Source organism: Diplotaxodon limnothrissa, linkage group LG7 (assembly GCF_057381915.1).
Source record: "Diplotaxodon limnothrissa isolate DT_005_m linkage group LG7, D_limnothrissa_male_GT1.1, whole genome shotgun sequence".
Classification (NCBI taxonomy): Eukaryota; Metazoa; Chordata; class Actinopteri; order Cichliformes; family Cichlidae; genus Diplotaxodon; species Diplotaxodon limnothrissa.
In genome coordinates this window covers 63,661,660-63,682,555 of record NC_140602.1, presented here as the reverse complement: position 1 = coordinate 63,682,555, position 20,896 = coordinate 63,661,660, and the positions used below count along the sequence as shown (strand labels likewise).

Here is a 20,896-nt window from a genome sequence, read left to right as displayed (position 1 = left end):
GAAGCCTTTTTTGTGTGCAGGGCAAATGTGTTAACAACTAGATCAGCAATTATACAGCTGTGGTCAGAAGTTTGCATGTACTCATCATGATCACGACTCCATTCTCTCACATCTTTTAATACGTGCTGCTGATAATTCTGCAGTATCTTAACTACGTGTACATCTGCACTGGTTGTGTCAATTTGGTTAAACTATGTATGGGTGGATGACTGGACATGTAAAGCGCTTTGGGGTCCTTAGGGACTAGAAAAGCGCTATACAAATACAGAACATTTACCAATTAAAATCACCAAAAATGAACTTTCAGAACTTTAGGCAGTTACAGTTGTTAGAAGAGTTCAGTAAAACAAACTAATGAAATGATGTGAATACTAAAAGGCTTTTCCTACATTCACAATATTTGTAATAGCTGTATCAGTTGATGTTTAACACCAGACAAAGTTCAGCTTGAAATGAAACCTGCAGACGAGTTAGTGTCTTTTGCTCCAAGAATCTCTTCCAACTAGCTTTTGGGACTCTACACATGAAACGCGTCCCTGCAGGTTCTGCCCCCAAAAAGGTGAAAAAACGGAGCCGAGCAGCATCCAGAAAGTGTGGCATGCGGTTATACCTCACTTTTTCTCCCCACAGTATAGCACAGCCTTCCCTTAAAAGCAAACTCAAATTTGAAGTTTTATTTTTAACCACCCTTCATTTTCCTCTAAAAGTCTGGAAAGCTCAATGACTCAAGTGTCCTTCTTCTTCTTCTAGTCTCATCTGAAGGCAGAGTGTAATTCATACTCTCTTTTCTTTGCCCTTCACCGGACAGACAGGGTTGATAAGTGGGATAAGTCAACAGCCGTTTTAGCACCTGCCCATTTCTCTTCATACAGCCCCCTGCTACAACCCAAGTTAGCCTCCACCCTTGGATTTTTTTGCTCAGTTGCTTCATGGAGGTGTTTCAAAGTTCAGACATGCCATCTACTGAGATCTGCTCCATTCATCTCTTCCTGTCTTGGCTGCTCAGCTCTCAGCCTTTTCACTGTGCTCTCCATCCTTCATGTTTATGTAATGAAACCATTCATCACGTTTAATAAACACTGGGGCATATAAAGCAGTATTTTTAGTCTGTTCATGGATGAATCGCAATCCTCCTCCTCTCCCAGCCCCTTTCTGAAACACAGATACACACCCAGACAAGGATTAAGAGGATAAAACCAGATTAAGTGGCTGGATTAAAATCCTAATCTGGATTTATTATGATATGAAAGATCATACTTTCACTGTTTAGCAGGCATGCTCAGTGTATGTGAGGGATGGAGCACCGTCACAATTCAACTGTTTCATGTCCTGACAAAACACACAAACAGAGCCAGATCTCTGGCTCCACTCCCCTGTGATGGACAGCTGCTGCAGCTGGCAGGCAGAGAGATGAGTGTCAGGCTGTGGTGAACATTCACATTGTGCTTTGTCACGATGAACCTGCCTGCACTCTAACATGATATGTCGCCTTTGCACGAGTCTGGTGTGGATGTGAGGAGGGTAAAGCAGACATGTCGTGGGTGGGCTCAGCAGACACCATCCATCCCACACGCTCAGCATCAAATTTCTCAGACAGACACTCAGAGTAGACTCCAGTCCTTCTAAGCTACTTTGTGTAATAATAGTTAATTGTGCAATGTTGCCTCATCAACCCCATCTAGCAAACCTTATAGATGCTTGGTGCAGTTACCCAGTGCAGAGTTGAACTTTCACCACCAGGGGGCAGTGTATTAACAGTGGGTGTGTCATTCTGTTTCTGGATGTGTGCTTTTTGTTTTCCTCAAAGGCTTTGTTAAGGAGAGTTTCATAGACCCACAATGCAAACGTAGTATTACACTTAAATCCATCCCAGCCCTACTTCAACTCAGTTGTTATCTCTTCAATACAACACATCAACACTGCTTCACTGAGTGAATGGGTTAAATGCAGAGAGGAATTTCCCCACAGGGATCAATAAAGTATACATTATTATTATTATTAAAATTTTGGCCAAAATGGTGTATGGTGTATGGTGCCAAAGTACCTGGTACCGAGTACTTTTTCAGTACCCGCTCGGCCTAGGTTCCAACAGAGCAACTACTTCATGAAAATCAAAACTGCCGATTTTGAAACCTGGCAACGAGGGAAACGGCCGCACACAAACCAATACAGCGGTCCATGAGTCTGACACAAAGCAACAGACTTAGCAGCAGGTACACCACTGACTCGACATCCTCCATTGTCGTTGTGTTTGTGTCGCATACAACGACCCCAGGTACATTATGTGGTACTCAAAACAACCAAAACTGAGTCAATTAGGTACTAATTAAAAAGAGTTACATTTTCATTTAGTCACACAGTGGAATGATTTTGTTTTAGAGGGACTTGATCTGTGTACAAGTTTGAACCCACAGCAAACAATGATCAAGCTAATGGCTACTTTCGCTCATCCAGCTGTGTTCCTGTAAACAGTGAGCTATTTTACAAGCTTTGCTCCCAGTGGAAGAGTGACAGTGGATACTGCTCCCATTTCTATCTGCACACCTACAAAAAAGCAAGGTCAACAGGCAAAGACACTAAAAGCTGATCCCAAAACTTACATACAACCCTGTCAAAGATGTGCAGGAAAGACTAGCAACAGATTCTGCTCAGGCTGTTTTTTCACAGTACAGTACGTGCGCATATATATATATATATATATATATATATATATATATATATATATATATATATATATATATATATATATATATATATATATATATATATATAATAAAAGTGTGTACACATTTGGAATTACTGTAAGCCAAACAGGCCAAACCTAGGTGCTTAGGGTAAAGCAAAGACACACACACACACACACACACACACACACACACACACACACACACACAATCCCCTGTGTGTGCTTTGAGATGTGTTTACACACAGACACCCATGCATCTTCTCTCATGTAGTGTGGATGTATCTTACCATGGTGAGCGTCATGCGGTCGATCTCATGTTTGTCTTTGGTCTTGTGCTGTCTGAAGGGACTGTGCCTAAAACAGAAGAGACAGAGAGCGAGATGGTGACACTGTCGATGACTAGGAACAGCAGAAGTGGAGATGGATGGAGTGAGAAAAGAGGTGTTTGGAAGCAAGAACAAAAAACTCCCTCAGGTAAATTACACAGACGCTGCCAACACACCTGCAGCTTCAAATGCTGACTTGGTAGATGTTAATGAGTGTTTGTGCAGCTGGTGTGGAAAGAACACTGAAGAAAGTAGGAGTTTTTTAATGCTTTAACAGCCGGACGTCCTACACCATCTATCCAACTGGCACTATCAGACTGAATTAAGATTCATGACGAACCATATTTTAGTTTAAGCATTCTAATGTGGCACAGGTTAGTGCATACTGCAAAAATAGTATCCATCCTTTCACACAGTTCACGAGTCAAAGGACTGGATTAAAAGGTTAGGAACACATTAGCTTCAATTAGAACAGAGGCAGTGACTAAAAAAAATAAATAAATAAATAAATTGTCACTTATATTGACTTGGGGGGTGCAGGCAGGGCACCGGATCTGGAGAGAACTTTATTTAGATTGCTTTCTTCTGGCTAATGTTAGCTTCTCTGCTAGCTTCAATGCTTATCCCTACTAGCAGCATACTGTGTCAAGTCAGCTAGTTAAGTTCTTTAACCCTTCTGGCTGGTAAGCTGGCTTGCTCGCTGCTAAAGTTATGAAACAAGTGCAGCAGTAAGTAAGCTACAGCTAGCAGCCTAAGCAGAGAAGCCCAGACCTCCCTCTCCCTGGCCACCTCATCCAGCCTTTCTGGAGGACACTAAGACGTTCCCAGGCTGGTCGAGAGATATATAATCGCTCCAGCGTGTCCTGGGTCTCTTCCTGGTGAGACATGCCCGAAACTCCATGTCAACTTATGCAGACCAAGCTCCAGCAGTGGTTGTATAAGGATTGAATGGCCTGTACCAATAGGCCAGACACTCCATGCTCTTGAAGCACCTGGTTTATAGTTTACGGTTGTCGATGACAACCATAAACCAAGATTTTAAAATTCGATCAGCACATCTGGCCTATCAGTCAGTACGTAGATTTGGCGTAACGCCGTCGCAACAACCAATCACAGTCAACATGTTCCCCACTCCCTCAAAAAAAAGGTAGTGGTGCGTTGGTGAAAGAAAAAAAAAAATTTCTCAGAAGCCAGGATGTCCGGATGAGTAAAGCCAAGAACGAAAATGTAGCGCTGCTCAGAAAGAGATAACACTAGAGAGGTAACACATCGTCAACAGTGTGGAAAAAATACAAAAATATGCAAAAGAACGTCTATTAAGCCTGAAGCCAGTCTTCTTAGCCAAAACCCTGTAGTGTGTCAAATTAAATATGGGCATGGAACAGGATGAAAATTATTATTTCAGAGACTGTTCACTAATTGATGGAGTGATATTTTGGGGGGGGGGGGGGGGGGGGGGGGTGTATATGTATATACATATATATGCCTATATCTAGATATGTGTATGGACATGTCTAGACAGACAGACAGGTAGAGATATAGACACATATATATATGTATATATACCCACTTTTGTTGCAATAATGGCTGTGTATTGAGTTACTTAGAGGGGGCAGCAAGCTGTACACTGACTTCTTTACATTGTATCAAAGTGTCATATCTTCGATGTTGTCCCATGAAAAGATATAACAAAATATTTACAAAATTTTGAGGGGTGTACTCACTTGTGTGAGACAGTGTATATGTGTGTGTAAAAAGAAGAAAACAATGATACTGACCACATCTTGCTTTAAGTGGTTTCCAAAAAAAAAAAAAGAAAGAAAGAAAAAGAAATCTCATCCAGCTCTGAGAATTTGGACTCTAGTGTTGAAAGACGCAGACAACCTTTGACCAAAGGCCTGCACACTCTTCCTCTTTAAAGTGTTCAAACACATGGATCTGAACATCAATGGATTCACGTCACACTTGCTCTTCTCTTTTGCTCACTCAGGATAAGCAAACCCGCCCAACACCCCCCCCCCACACACACACGCACGCACACACACACACACACAACTGCTTTTACCGGATTTCTGACCTACTGTACCCAGACCTCTGGCATTTACACACTCCAGATCAAACAAACACACACACACACACAGGCTTGCACACAAACAAGATCAAACACACACCAAATAGAAAGCAGGCTGGTGAGAGATGCCGAGAAAGGCGAGCGAGCAGATTCGAAGAGTTTACTGAGAGTGGCAGAGCAGGCTGAAAGCTGACAGGAAGTCAGGACAGTGCAGCAAGGGGGATAGATGAGCTGAGAGGAACAAGTAAAGCCTGAGTGGTTACCCTCGGAGGAGTTTGAAGAGCATGCAGCCTAAGGAGAACCAGTCGGCACTGCTGTCGTATGCCGTCCCCTTCTGAAGAACCTCTGGAGCCATGTAGCCATGAGTGCCACTGCAACAAGCACAGCACACGTCAAAACAATGAATGCAGGAAATTGGTATTTCTCTCAATAATTATTATACAGATGTTCAGGACAGTCAGCCCTTCTGGGCTTATTCTTTTTATTCTATTTTTTTAATCTAGTTATGAAGTACCAATTCATTACACCTCTTTGCAGAAATTCATTTTACTGAAACTGAACCCAATGTAGGCCCTTGTGTTTAGCTTTCATCGTTTGCAGGAGAGTAGAGCTATAAACATCAGCATAAATGGAGCATCAATCATGTAAAATAACAATGAACAGAGCCCAAGATAACATGTCTGAAAATATTCAAATGAATCCAAGAAAGAATATTCGCCAACAATGAACAAGTAGACAGTTAAAAATATTAGTGATAATAACTGTAATGAAAAGATGCTGAATGTCTGCTGCGAGCTCACTGAGCTCCACATTATGATCCATGCAGGGCGAAGCAATTCATTGACGTATTAGGGATCAATCACTCAAGCTTTGCTGCCAGTCTCCATCTCAACTGAGGAGCACGCTGCCAGTCCTGCACAGCTACTTAAAATGTCAACGTGTGATGGACAGCAGTCCACCGCTATGTTTGTGGACCTGACACACAAAGCTTTAAAGGCACCACAATCATGGGCAGAAAACTGATCTTTGAATTGCAACTGATTAGTTAGCGCTGATTTACTGAAGAACACTTCATGTAATAGTGGTGTATCATATATCACCACTCACCCAACCAATATGAAGACATCATTTCAACCCACATCGCTGACTGGATGGACAAGAAGTTGCAGTGGGATGTTTGTCCTCCTCAGCATCTCTTTCTGACAACTCGCTGCCCGAGACATTACAGTGCTGTCTTTTTGCTCACTAACAATCTCCGAGGAGCACATTAATCAGCAGAGTACGCAGCAACACAATGCATTTCCTGTGGTTACTTCATATTCAATTAAAATGTGTTTCACCACTTAAAAAGCTTTTAATGTGAAGCTGCAGCAGCAGGAAATGTTTGACTTGCATTAACAGTAACTTAATACAGCTCCGTTCTTGGGAACTTCACCACAGACTCTTTTTATTTGCCCTTTAATGCATGATCCATCAGGTCGGCACAATCCTCTCCACTTGTCAAAGTGCAGCGAGCTGAGATAGTCCAACCCATTTAAAATGTAATCACTGCGAGAGATGTTCAGAGAGAACCCCGAGCAGCGCCAGCTGTATTTCATATTAATATAGATTTATTTACATTTATGAGCCAGCCCACCCACCTACCCCAAGACACGTAAATGCTGTGCAGAGTTAAACTCAGATGAACTTACACGCTGGCGTGGGGCTTCTTCTTGGAAAAGTCGCAGGCCAAGCCGAGGTCAGAGATACGAACATGACCGTGTTCATCCAACAGGATATTAGCTGGCTGAGGGAGGACATACACATAGGCAGAGTGATGGAGAGGGTGATGGAGAATGTGAGAGATAACACGATAAAGCATAGGATACAATGTTGGAGAGCTAACTAATTCAAGACTTAAGTTACAATTTCCGTTCCCTAGCAGAGATTCTGTGTGAATACAGACAGTAAGAGCGCCTCCTGTCCTGGTTATCCTCTGCCGTTTGGCACATCTGGAGCTCACTCTCTTTCTTTCTGTCCAACGCTGCCTTAGTATTATTTGCATTGAACTGCACTGTTTACTGAAGCACTAAAACTGCTCCCTGACTTCCAGCAAAATATATCCATTATGATGGCAGCCAGTCCAAACAGGGGAATCGGAGAAAAAACAGAGGACAGCTGACAAATTGGTTGATATGAAGCTATGAAACGTGAAGCTGTGGAGGTGCAGCGGTGGGTGAGTGGACTAAGGGATGCTTATCTAAAAAGTTAGAATCCCCCTTTTACAGCCTGAATAGCAAACTGTTATCTAAAGGGAACATGGCACAGGTTCTGATGTGCAGTTAATGATAATCATTGCAGTTTTGGTTGTTTTGATTTTTTAAAACAAAGGATTAAAACTCTGGTGATATTAAAAAATTTTCTGATTGTAAATAAATCCTATGAAGTACAAAATTGTGTTTTCTTGCTTTGTGCGACTCCCGGGAAGTAGAAAAACGCTCAGATGCTGTATGTGGTCATTACCTTTTTAAACCACTCAGCGATTTCCTGAAACAGCTGGTCGCTTCAGTTTTAGCTAAGCCGGACAAATATGTTGAGGGACTATTTTCAGAGGCGGATTTATACGACTGCATGGAATATGAAAGGTGCTGCTTTTACAGATGAACGATACAAAAGACACACATACAAAAAAAAGGATCTGTAAGTTGAAAGTTGAACGTGGAGAGCATGTGTCCAGTGCCCCGCAGTAATAAGCCACAGACACAGATTCTGGTGAGGTGAATTGTTGGACTGATTTAATTCAAGTCCTATATTGGATGATGATATTATATTTATCATTTATTGTCAATTATATTATTATACTCCCGTCCTTTATTTAGTGCTGTGCAAAACACGCTGTTTACTACAATATGTCTTCCATTGCTTTAGATGACTGTTTGCCAGTTTAGCTCATAGCCGACGCAATGGAAACATGGCCTCTTGACCTGTCTCTCTAGCACTTTCCTGCTCTGTGTGTCAGATGTTTAGTTACTCATCGGCCTCCTTTAGAAATAGCAATACTTGTAATGGAATTAACCTGTTTGCAGCTCTGGAGGCTAAGGTCCCTGAACTGGAGACGCAGCTTGCATCGTTGAAAAACCTGCAGCTAGCCAGGCCCCTGTAGCTGGTGCAGCTGAAGGTAGCGTAGCCCCGTTAACTCTGCCCCAACAGACTGCCGTGAGCAGCCGGGAAAACAGGATGACTGGGTGACGGTGAGGAGGAAGCACAGAAGAAGCCCCTGGTATGCCATCAACCCCATTCATGTGTGTGGACCAAACTCTGCAAATTGGCGATTCTGTTCTAAGACATGATGTGAAGCTAGAGACACCAGCAACCATAGTCAATTGTCTTCCAGGGGCCAGAGCAGGTGACATTGAAGGAAATTTAAAACTGCTGGGCAAGGGCAAATGTAAATTCCGTAGACTTACGATTGACGTCGGCAGTAACACCCGGTTAAGTCAATCAGAGGTAGTAGCTAGTAATCCCTTACACCACAGCTAGCTTCTAAGTTTGTTTGTTTTTTTTCCTGCTACAGATCAGTATACATTAACGGGGCAAAATATTAGGGAAACCTATATGTAATGCAGCTCAGTAATGCACCAGCTGGTAGGACCTGAGTTATTTAGATGGAGGCTGTCCTGAGGGTTTCTTGGATGTTGGGTATAAATTTCACCTCAGTCCACTGTAAATAGATTCCAGGTTATGCATAAAATGAGTCCTCAGAATTTATTGTATGAAAAGCTGCTTTTAAGTTTCTTTTGACAGGAAAAACTCATTGTTGGCCACATCATGGAATATGCTGATTATAGGAATGATTGTGTTCAGGATGATTTCCGTCTGGAATCAGGGGGAGTCTACCTTGAGGTCTCTGTAGACGACAAAGCGGTTGTGCATGTGCTCCAGACCCAGGATGATTTCAGCTGCATAAAAACGCATCTCTTTCTCACTGAACACGCCGTGCTGAGACAGGTGGTAGTGCAGATCACCCCCTGAACACAGAGAGAGAGAGAGAGACACACACACACACAAACATACACAGTAAGTGCATGACATCAAAACACCTCAGTTTAAATCAATATCTGTCCATAAGTTGTGGTAACCTTCTCGTGGGGGAGAAAATGAAAATCGATGGCAGGCTCTCTATGACACTCTTCTCTTTTCCAGCTGTCTCACTGAGCTAATGATTGTCTGTATTCATTAGCATAACTGAAGCTCAAATAGCGAGCAGTGGACACTGTTTGGTGGTGACTGTTGACTTTGAAAGTTGGCCAGTCCTGATCAGGATATACTTAACATTGAGGTGTGACTTCAAAAGGAGGCTGATCTTAGATGCAAAAGAATCTAACACAGGCAGGTGGTGTGAGGCGTCATCAATGAGATCAAAATCCTATCAACTCCCTGAGGGAGGAATGGCCTGAGTGGCGACTGGCAGTCCGAGTAATCCCATCTTTGTGTCTCAGGACAGATTGGACTCGGCAGGAGTTTAATCTAAGGCAGGAAGGAAGGAAGGTGTGGGACATCCTACCGTTCATGAGGTCCAGGATAAAGCACAGCTTGTCAGGCGTGTGGAAGGCATACGTCATACACACAATGAACGGGCAGTCCTGAAGGAAGATGCAGAGAGAACGAGTTTAAAGTCTACAAGTGAACTCCTCCCAGCTAACCTTACTCTTGTGGTTTTCCTAAAATGGGTTATACAGCTAGTAGTGGAAAAAGAACTGAGGACCTTTAGTAAAACACACCCATGCAGCACAAAAAACCGATTTTTAAATCAGAAAGATGGATTTCACTCAGGACCACTGTAGTCTCAGGGACACTGACATTAGGCATCAGGGCTATAAATTGAGGTATCCCCTGAATGACCCAGCAGGAACAGCACAGGCATCGATGATATAATATCATCGATATGACAACAGTTAAAGCAGATTCAGCATGAAGGAAGCAACTTCAGTGGGCATGGGGTTCAAAACGGCTTGCAGGTGTGCAGCAACTGTGGGTAAGCAAAGGGTTAGGGGGTAGGCTAAACAGAGCGTCCAATGAGAGACTTCCTAACTGGATTTGAAGAAAGATGTCAGCTGAGCTTTGCCCGGTGGCCTGTCTGAACTGACACCGCTCTGCAGCTACAGCAGAGATTCTCAGTCTCTCAGGGGGCCTTGTTGATGGAGCACAGAGTTACTGCAGGAATCAAGGGAATTTGAATGAATAGAATTTCTGTAGAGAAAATAAACCGATGATGCTATTGTGCTTTATTTCCCCCCAAAATCAACTTGATCAGTTTTCTTCTTTGATAAATGTTTTTCCTTCTGATGTGGAAATCAAAGTCAAAGTGAGAATATGGTGGGCAATATTTTACTGCTTAAGGTGGAGTCTGTTTAACAGTATGTCATACACATATATTTAACTTGCCCACTCAAGAAGACATGGGCTAAGTGTTAGGGGAGGTGAGCTGAAGAATGGACAGAAAACAAAGTTCTGTTTGTAGTTTCTGGAAGTAGTGTCTTTTTAGAGGAAAATATCTCAGGCTGTTTTTAACCTGTGCGCTCAAACCAAAGCAGTCTGTTCCATACAGGAAGTCTGTGCAGCACAGAGTTTAGAATAAGTGGGATCTGTATGAGTAACTATGTTTTACTGGTATACCATATTGCAATGTACTGAATTGCATTTTTAAAAACATGCCGAGTATTTAAGAAAAAATAAAACCTTTGTTGGTGCAAACATGGTGTGTAACTCACCCCTGTGCTCACTAATGACAGCATGATTCTCTCGTTGAGTGCGAGAGTCTCCCCCTGCTTCATTTTGATCCTTTTCTTGTCCAAACACTTCATGGCATACCTGACAATCAGAGCGACAGACACAGGTTACACATGCAGAGGTAACTGCACCGAGCGGTGTGCCTTTCAATACATTTACGGAGCTCACATTTTTCCCGTGTCTGCCTTCCTGCAGCCGTACACCTCTCCAAAGCCGCCCCTGCCGATGATCCGATGCACGCTGAAGTCATTCATGGTCAGCTGAAGGAGGAGAGAGGAGCACAGAGACTTTAACTCAAGCTGAAGAAAAACATGGCCTTCCTCTCAGAGACAGAAAACTCTGGGTGGACGTGCCCGTTTGGTTCAGGTTGCTGTTGCGTCCCACCATCTGAAAAAGCGGATGTCTGTTTCCAGACATCTCAGGATTCGGCAGCTCTGCTGGTGTGTTTCATTGGATGGAGGGAATTGCTAAAGAACCACACGGTTCTTTACAAACCCATTAAGTCGATAAGATAAAAAAGACATAGTCAACTTTTGGGAGAATCCCCCTGTCCCCCATACTCACATGGATGTTGAGCTCCACATTCTTCCACTGGCAAAAACGAGTGAATTTATCACTGGAGGAAAAAAGCAAAATGTCAACATGTGATGTCAGCTACCACCCCCCGCTGAAGAAAAATAAGAGGAAGAGAAACAAAAATAAAACGCATCTAGTATGATTACCTCTCAATGAACTTCTGGAAGATGTTTCCTCTCAAGCTGTCACAGATCTCCACGATGTATGGCTAAAGACACACACACACACTCTCTTCAGCAAATGTGTGGACAAAAATGCTTTGCAGGTGTATGTGAATTATTTTCCTGAGTGGGCAGGACTGCATGTTCACATACTGTTTCTGAGCCTCAGCCTTGTTTACCTGGTTTGTATTTGTGAGCTAACTTGTTTCACAGAAATGCCCACTGAACATTTACATCTTGTTTGTGACTCAAAGAGTCTTTGAGTTGTTTGTGCAGTTGTAACACAGAGGTACTGTATTACTGCTGCACATACAACCCAAGGACTGAGAAAATATAGAGGAAATACTAACAAGTTGATGTAACATCTTAGAGTCACTGGGTATAATTATATATCCACAAAATAAGCCATGTTGTAGTCTAAAAGAGGAAGTTGCTGATTAGATTTTCTGAGCTCAAACACAGCTCCTGTCTGTGTTGCTCTGCATGTAATTTTCCTGGGTGGCATTTTAGCAAGCGATGCCATGGTAAAAGTTTAATTACCAACAGCATGAACGAAAACAATAAAGTTCAAATATTGAGCACAGAAGGGAATCTGGTACAACTCAGGTGCTATAGATACTCTTTGACATGGACATGACATGTCAATCACACACGCATACCACACCAGTCAATTAAGAATGGAGAAAAAATAAATAAATCACAAAATAGGTGGTGTTTTTGTGGGGGGATTTTTTTATTTTGGTACATTGGACTGAAAGGTGGAGATGAGTGCTCCTCTAGAAACCTCCACGGGGTTTTCAGAACCTAAGTAAAGCCACCAAAGTGATTTATGATCCTAAAATGTTCCTTCAATACACACACAGTTTTACAGGTATTTTCTTTCTAAGGAGCATGTGCAGTGTTGCATGCTGCTGTTCTGATATTTTGTTTTGGCCCTGTTCATGTCATCAAGCGGCACTTGCCTTTTATAAAAGTCAGTGTAGACCTACAAACTTGTCTGTTAATGAAATGTTACATTTCATTGTGATGCAGAGTGGCATCATTAAAAAAAACAACAACAACTACAAATATGCTAACACATGCATGACTCCTGCCCTGCTCACAGTCCAGTCATTCTTACTGCCACCTATTCTAAATGCATGTATCAATGCAGCACTAACAAGTTTTGGAAGTTTCATGTTTGTTCTGTTTGACCGTTGAGGTTTTCGAAACCTGACTGAGGAGTTTTTGTCCCAGTTTTATTCTGTCAAGAGCAGCAGGATATCACTGTGTGTCTCTCATCAAACAACTTGCACAATAATAATGGAAGCACCATTTCTTCAGTCACATTTTGGGGTCAGGGCTCCACCAACAGGGTACTAATGGAGTATGTGGGATCAAACACAACAAGTGACCGTTTCCTTTGCAATATATGGGGCAATGAGCTGAGCTGATATAAAAACAAGTAAAAGGTCTACAATCATCAAATCAAACTATTTCCATCCTTCACTTTTTTTTTTCCTACATGTTTAAAAGAGCACAGTCAGACAAGTGCAGCTTCAGAGATCAAATAGTATTTACCTGAAAAAGGTTTGGGGGGACCTGTTTCTTCGCCAAGTGACTCTGCACATGGTCCACTGCTTTCTTAGAGAATGGCTAAGACAAAGAGGAGGAAATAAAACCAAAGGCCATTAAAAATGCAGCATAAACATTTATTTCACTTCTGTTTTTTCTGTTGTGAGCATGTGCGACCCCTACTGTAACGCTGCTGCAGAGAGCAACACCAATATCTGGGTTTGCGTGGGTGGTGGGTGTTTAATAACTTCCTCCATTTAGACAGCCCCAGCATGCACCGTGCTTGCTTTACATCCGAAATTGTTGCCTTGCATGAGGACAAAAGCAGTAGAGTGTGTGTGTGTGTGTGTGTGTGTGTGTGTGTGTGTGTGTGTGTGTGTGTGTGTGTGTGTGTGTGTGTGTGTGTGTGTGTGTGTGTGTGTTTAGACTTGCTCCAGAAGCCGGGTGAAGAGGAAGAAGCAGGGTGAAGACTGGAGTATACTGTGCTTTACAGGGATCGGGATTGGTCCAACAACAGTATAGTATGGATTTACATCACTAGTAAATTATTAATTGTAGATTAAATTATTAATATCGAGGATATGGGATTCAATGTTTGTTACTAAAAGCATCTGGTTTCCATTTATGATCCCAGGTTCCACTGACCAGTCTCTTTCTGATATTTTTCAACAATGTGGCTTTCCTGATCTCTTTGTGTCGTAAACCTCTCAGATTCCTCGGCTTTCACAGAAGAGAATATTAGGGAGCGGATCATTAGATGCCCATGAGGTGTGTGCATGTTTGTCTGTGTGTGCTTGAACCAGAGTCCTGTGGTCAAAATGTGGATGTTAAGGCCGCATGCTCACGTGTGAACAGGACAGGAGCTCCTTCATGATGTACACATCGTAAATCTGCCGGCTGCGGCTCAACCGCTCCTCCTCAGAGTCCAGCTTCTCATAGTCCTTAATCTGAAACAGAAAACACACACACAGCTTAGCGACACCACAGAATGCGGAAGGCTCAATCTGAATTAGCAGGATTACAGGCCCCAAGCTGGTCATCCAGCCCTTTTGTGCACTCTAATTCGCAGGGCATGGGACACTTACTTCTTCGTAGAACTTGAGCTGAGGCACAGCCTCATCTATTTCATTCATACAGAAGTCCTTGAAGAGCAGGAAGCCTGTGAGACACAAAGCAAAAATACAGTGAGTATACATCTCAGTGCAACAGCAATATTTATCAGTCTGCTGGTCAACAATGATTTTAGCCTCTCCAGTGGAGTCCAAACATTAAACATAAGACAGAACATAAACTTAGGACGAGCAGATCTCCTTCGACTTCTCCTAAAGTCAAAGTTATAACAGGCCTCGACTAACTTTCTTTTTTTGATGTATGTGGATGTAACAGTTTTAACAGTCTATGAAACATCACCCTCTTATAGCTCATTAACATAGTAATGGTATTACCAAAAGTCCCGACCAGTGTTAGCTTTAGGATTACAGCTGATCCACATGTGACACTGTGTCATTGGGCATTTAGTTAGGTAGGTAATGCACTGACGTAGTTACTGACTTACCATAAAGCGCTATACAAATACAGGCCATTTACCATTTTACCATGTGTCTATCAATCTGTACGATATGCTCATCAGCGTACCTCACATGCCTCTAATCATAATGACTTTAATTCCTCCAAGTTGTTAAGCATATCAAAGAAATGTGAAATAAGCAGAATATATGACAGTGGAATGTACAAGCACAGAGGCAATAAGGAAATTATTTGGTATAAAACTAGACAATAAAACATACAAAAGCAAACTTGAGGCACAAATGTGACTGTTCTGTAAATACATGATAGTATTATAGCCAACATGAGGTGACACACACACACACACACACACACACACACACACAGCGTAAACACTTGGCAGAACACAGAGCTGAAACCCAAGCAGCTGTATTTACTGTATGAGCCTTAAGAAAGACTGAAGCTGTCTTATTCTTAAGAAAGGCCACGAAAGCAACTAATTCCACTCACCACTTTACAACTGTACCAACACACATACACACACAGTTCATAATTACAGAAAATGGCCCTGGAGATTAGCTGGCTAAAAGTACAGCGCCGCTCTCAAACACACCAACAATGGACAGACATCTCACACTGTTATCGAATAAAGACTCGAAACATCATCAGAGAGAAGGTGGGTGGGGGGATTTAAAAAAAACAAAAAACAAAACACACTTCCATGTGGCTTGCAGGGTTGAGAGGCACTGTTGCCATGGTAATAGCCTCTGTGGCCATCAGCAATGTGTGAAGAATGGTGTAGAGCGACAGAGACGAGACTGTCAGTGGACTGTGGCACTTCCAGGAGGCCTGGTGAGGCAGTTACGGCCCTCCTCTGCCGTCCTTAGAATGTCAGCGACATTTTCCCATCAAACACACATTGAAGCAGTACATTAGGGATGGAGACAAATGAAGGCACGAGACTGGCAGGTATAACAAGCTACTGTCCACAGAAACCGGTACACATGCAATGCTGACACTCAAGACTTTGCATCTTGGCTTTACCGATTAGTATCACGTATGAGCAAAAATAGATGGCTAAACAAATATAAGCCGTTCATTCTCACCCTCCCACATGTCCTGTAAGACACAGATGTGTCTTAAATTCACTTATTTCCCTGCTATATTTTCATAACAATGTGCCATAAATCCAGCCCAGACTCACTCACTGTCAGCTCCACTCAGGCCAAATGATGGAAAAGTTGCTTCTGATCAACAACATCTATCAACAGGAGTCTGAAATTCTAATAAATGGACCATTGCCCATATTCAAAATGATCAACCACCATCTCAAAATGAGCTGTGTGTCTGAAGAAATGCTGGTTTATACTGGATTTGTACTTCTACCACAAGTCTCACCCAGCCAACCACATACACACATTCATACATTATTTTATCATACAATCTTGCGCACACACGCACACTCTGAAAGATACATCAGGGGCAACTCAGCATTCAGGATCTCTCTCAAGGACAGTTCAACATATGGACATATGGCAACCTTCTGATTGGTAGACAAGCCGCGGTACCACCTCAGGCCTTGTGTGAGGAGCATGTGTCGCGTATAAAACAGAATCAACCAGTGAGCACAGTTCTAAAGATTAGGGTTTCATATCGATCCACCTCTGGTCACTACTCATTCATCCCTGTGTGTGTGATCAAGACACCACATATTTTCAAAAGCGCTCCAACGTTTTCGGAGACGTCTGTTACCCACCAGCTTGATAGCTAACCGGGGCTCAAGGCTCACTAGAGCCATTGAGAACACCAGACTCCCGGCAAATCGTATTCAAACCCACCACCGTCTTTCGCTACTCAGGTTAAACATGATATATGAGTGACTTAGATAACTTAAAATTATACTGTTTGGTTTTTTTTTTTAGTATTTTATTTGTACCTGAGTAAATCGGTTTGGCTGAGATTAAAGTTATAGTTTTTACACAGCTGAATAAACGTCAAGCAGGCAACTGATTATCAGAAGTGTGAGATGCTCGAGAATTTACTCCGGTGTCCTGTTATATTTTAGATAGCAAGGAGTTTATTAAACTTCACTGAAACTATCTGCAAATTTCATTAAAATTTCATAAACTATCATCTTGTCTTTATTTTTAGTTAGCACAGACCTTAAACACTTAAAGATGTAAGCTAATGATAGTTATATAAGAGCAGATGCTGCTGGTGCAATAAGCTGTACGTTTTACGTCCAATGGATGATGATCTGATTAGTCGACTAATCGCATAAATAATCGGTGACAAGTCGACTATCAAAATAATCGTTTGTGGCAGCCCTAAATCAGAGTACAATATATCGTACAACATGCCTTTGAATCAGGCTTGTATTAACAGGCCTGCTTCTTCTTTGGTTCAGACAAAAAGGGGGAAAAAAGCGCTCTACACTTTACTTACACAAATCAGAAACTGGACATCACAAAATTCCCTTTAAAGCTTTTAAAAAGCAGCTATTGTTTCAGTTCACTGTCCTCACTGATTCAGTTTAGGGCACTTGTTTTTGGCCTCACGTCTACTATCATATATTGTCACTTCTTCCCTTCCGTTTTATCTTCCCCTACAGACATGATGCATCATTTCCAGTCTGACGAATAAACGTCCTCATATGCATCCACACATGCTGTATATTTACACAGCCTAATGGACAGGGCATTCCCTCCTACCCTCACAATCAACCTCCTCCCAAACACAAAAACAGGTTTTCAAAAGCAAGGACCAAACATGCAGGAGAGGTATTAGGAGAGGGGGGGGGGGGGGGGGGGGGGGGGGGGTGTCAGGCCTTACATCACCAAGACTCAAGGATTAAACTTAATCGCTGAACACTTCAACACTGCCCAGCTAATTCAACAAATGGCCTCTCCCACCCTCCCTCTCTCTCTCTCTCACTCACACACGCACACACACACTTACTTCAGGCGCCAGCTCCTTTGAGCTTTGTCTCATTAGCGAGATCACCTGAACTGTCTAAAAATATCAAGCTGGCATGTTCTGACTGCCTCAGTCTTCCATCATCACACACACACACACTGACCACGCTGTGTATAGCTGCAGTGTTCCAACTCTGTACACGTACAGCTGTAGGTAACACAGGGATCCTGCCCCACCTTGCAGTTTAGATTTACGATACATGCAGACTTTTTAAAAATTGTACTCAGAAACAAATGTGGCACCAAACATCCATTAGTTAGGAGTTATGGATGCCAGCTGTCTGCCTGTTGTATTTGCTTGTTAGCATCCACAACAAGCTAATCTGACATGACGGGACCAGTCCCACTCGCTAAAATGAGCTGTGGCATTGTGGGTAATTTGTGAATCTGTTGACATTTAGTTCACAAATGCTTCACTTTGCCTGCCTGCCCAACTGGCGAGGTGACAAAAACAGCCCATCCTCCCTTTATGGCTGAGGGGTAAGAATAATAAAATTATTGAAGGGTCATTTGAGTGAGAGGTGACTTGCATGTGCTCCATTATACATACGCTGACCTTTACTGGTGGGAGTGAGCGGCACCAGTCGGCGGCGCATTTGAGTGTGCATATACTGCATGATGTGACAGACATTCATTGGAGTACAGCTTCAAGATTAGCAAACAATGTTAAGTATTCTGCTAACCCTGCCCACACAGACTGAACACCCTCACCATAACCTGCTAAAATGCTAATCCCACAGTGCTGGCAATTTGTTTTGATTGGTGATGTCACACAGCTGATTTCAGAGACGGCACAGCCACAGCATGAGGAATGAATCCAGCATTAAATGGCTACAGCAGTACATTGGAGGGGCTCGTTTTCCAATGCACTATTGATCATTTGAACCCCAGGCTGCTGTTCTCAGTGTTATTTACAGCACAGTCACTGTGTATGCTGAGGATCCTGAGGGTAACCTGGGCTTCTACATATGCATAGGCAGTTATGTGCAAACAGTTTAGTTGTCACGGATGTTACTACTGCTTTCCTTTAAAGAAATTAAGCATACATGAAGTTCACTTCGCCTGTTTGACATGAAAGTAACCTGTGTATAATATATCACTGCATCCACTCAGGATAGTATCACAGACAATTTTGTTAGGGGTCATGTACAGTGGGGTGAAAGAAGTCTTTGCCGCCTTCCTGATTTCCTGGTTTTTGTATGTTTGTCACTATTAATAAAGTGTACACCCCCTAAACCTAATAAATGGTTGGGCCACTCTTAGCAGCAACAACTGCAATAAAGAGTTTGTGATACCTGGCAATGAGTTTCCATAGCGCTGTGGAGCAATTCTGACCCACTCATCATCCATGCAGAATTCTTGTAATTCACACTCACACTGGGGGGGTTTTCGAGCATGAACCACCTTTTTAAGGTCATGCACCTCAATTGGATTCAGGTCAGTACTCTGGGAAGACTACTTTAAAGTCCTCATTTTGTTTTTCTTACTGGTGTGTTTTGGATTATTGTCCTGCCGCAGAATCCAAGTGTGCTTCAGCTTGAGGTCACTAACAGATGGCTGGACATTCTCCTTCATGATGTTTTGGTAGACAGCAGAATTCATAGCTCCATGTACCACAGCAAATCTTCCAGGTCCTGCCCAACTTTTGCACAAGTGAGTCATATGCAAGCTTTTTTCAAATGCCATGTCCAAATTATGCAGAACACAGTTGCATTTCTGCTCAAAGTCTGTGTAGGTCTTCTCGTCTGCATGCCTGAAATGAATTCGAACTCAATAAAGGCAATAAATGCAATGCTGTTAATAAAACTGCATCAACTGTTATCACTGATTATTCTTGACTGTGCCAGCTTATACAAACCGATTATATATAGACGCATACATCCAGCACAAACCCGGTGTGAAACAGCAGATACCACTTACACTGCTAAATACCATCTCATCTGCTGATATCAGTCAACAAAGCCAGTGTCAGCTAATCCCATGATTTATCAGCATATCTGTATTCTCTTTGAGATGGTGTGGCGTGAGGACAAGTGAAAACACCAGACTTTCAGGTTCTTTGAAAGGAAAGTTGATTTTAAAAGCCAGCGTTAAAGAACAAAAGTGTGGTCTGTAACAATAGTCCTAAGTAACAATACCACCAAACTTCAGTACTGCTTCTTTTGCAAGACTCGTACTACTCCCTCACCTAATTTTCAGTAACTATGAACCTTCAAAACCACTGAACACACAGAACATCAAATTATGTATAAGCAAAACTAGTATGGTTCCTGCATCAAATCCATCCCCTGATTCTGCCTTCTGTTAGCTGAAAAGATAGAAGAATTGCATATGGCGGTTACCAAAGCTGAGAACTGGGGAGCAGAACTTGACAAATTATACTCAAACATCGATCAGATCCAATTAAACCTCGATGAGCTCAAGTTTAAAGTTGCCCTTTTTTGCCCTTTGTATATTTGATTTAGAGCTGCGACACACAGCAGCCAGACATGAAATAAGAACATCAGTATTTATCATTTAGTCGGTTTGATTTCACCCAAAGATAATAATAAAAATAATAATGGATTGCATTTATATAGCGCTTTGAGGGGCCCTCAAAGCGCTTTACAATTCCACTATTCATTCACTCTCACATTCACACACTGGTGGAGGCAGCTACAGTTGTAGCCACAGCTGCCCTGGGGCAGACTGACAGAAGCGAGGCTGCCATATCGCGCCATCTGCCCCTCTGGCCATCACCAGTAGGCGGTACGTGAAGTGTCTTGCCCAAGGACACAACGACTGAGACTGTCCGAGCCAGGGCTCGAACCGGCAACCTTCCGGTTACAAGACGAACTGCCAACTCTTTGAGCCACGATCGCCCAGCAAAGGTGGAAGGAATGCAGAGATGAAATTAGTAAATGTGTTTACCCAAGACTACAGGGTTCCTTTATACTTTTACTAACATCTTTTCATTATCAGCACTTCATGAGGACACATTCTGTGAAACATCTGTGCATGCATGAATAAGAAGGATAAAAGTCAAAGTTTACCACAGCATATAGTCCAAGGTTTTTTCTTGCATAAAGACATTTTTGGTACTCCCAAAGCTAGCTAGCTAGATAAATATATATATAGCCATGTTAATGTCTGTGTGACGTTGGTGAACGTGGAAAGTAAGGATGGGAAATAATTTGTGAAAAGGAAACTAGTTGTAGTTGTGACCCTATACAATCTAAGCAGTCTTTGCAAACTCATAGTCTGGATGTCCACAACCTCTGACTTACAGCACA

The 20,896-nt window shown here is 42.4% G+C and overlaps 1 protein-coding gene across 1 annotated transcript in view; it reads right to left on the bottom strand.

Moving 5' to 3' along the window:
• Nucleotides 1-20,896, bottom strand: part of grk3 (G protein-coupled receptor kinase 3) — a 78,187-nt gene that overhangs the window by 19,082 nt on the left and 38,209 nt on the right. The window contains exons 3-14 of the mRNA XM_085360123.1: nt 14,229-14,302; nt 13,989-14,090; nt 13,150-13,224; nt 11,575-11,636; nt 11,417-11,468; nt 11,021-11,112; nt 10,834-10,933; nt 9,627-9,705; nt 8,960-9,090; nt 6,775-6,869; nt 5,347-5,454; nt 2,974-3,040 (exon numbers count right to left, since the gene is read on the bottom strand). Of these exons, the coding sequence (XP_085216249.1) occupies nt 2,974-3,040; nt 5,347-5,454; nt 6,775-6,869; nt 8,960-9,090; nt 9,627-9,705; nt 10,834-10,933; nt 11,021-11,112; nt 11,417-11,468; nt 11,575-11,636; nt 13,150-13,224; nt 13,989-14,090; nt 14,229-14,302 (1,037 nt within the window). The remainder of the gene's footprint in view (nt 1-2,973; nt 3,041-5,346; nt 5,455-6,774; nt 6,870-8,959; nt 9,091-9,626; nt 9,706-10,833; nt 10,934-11,020; nt 11,113-11,416; nt 11,469-11,574; nt 11,637-13,149; nt 13,225-13,988; nt 14,091-14,228; nt 14,303-20,896) is intronic.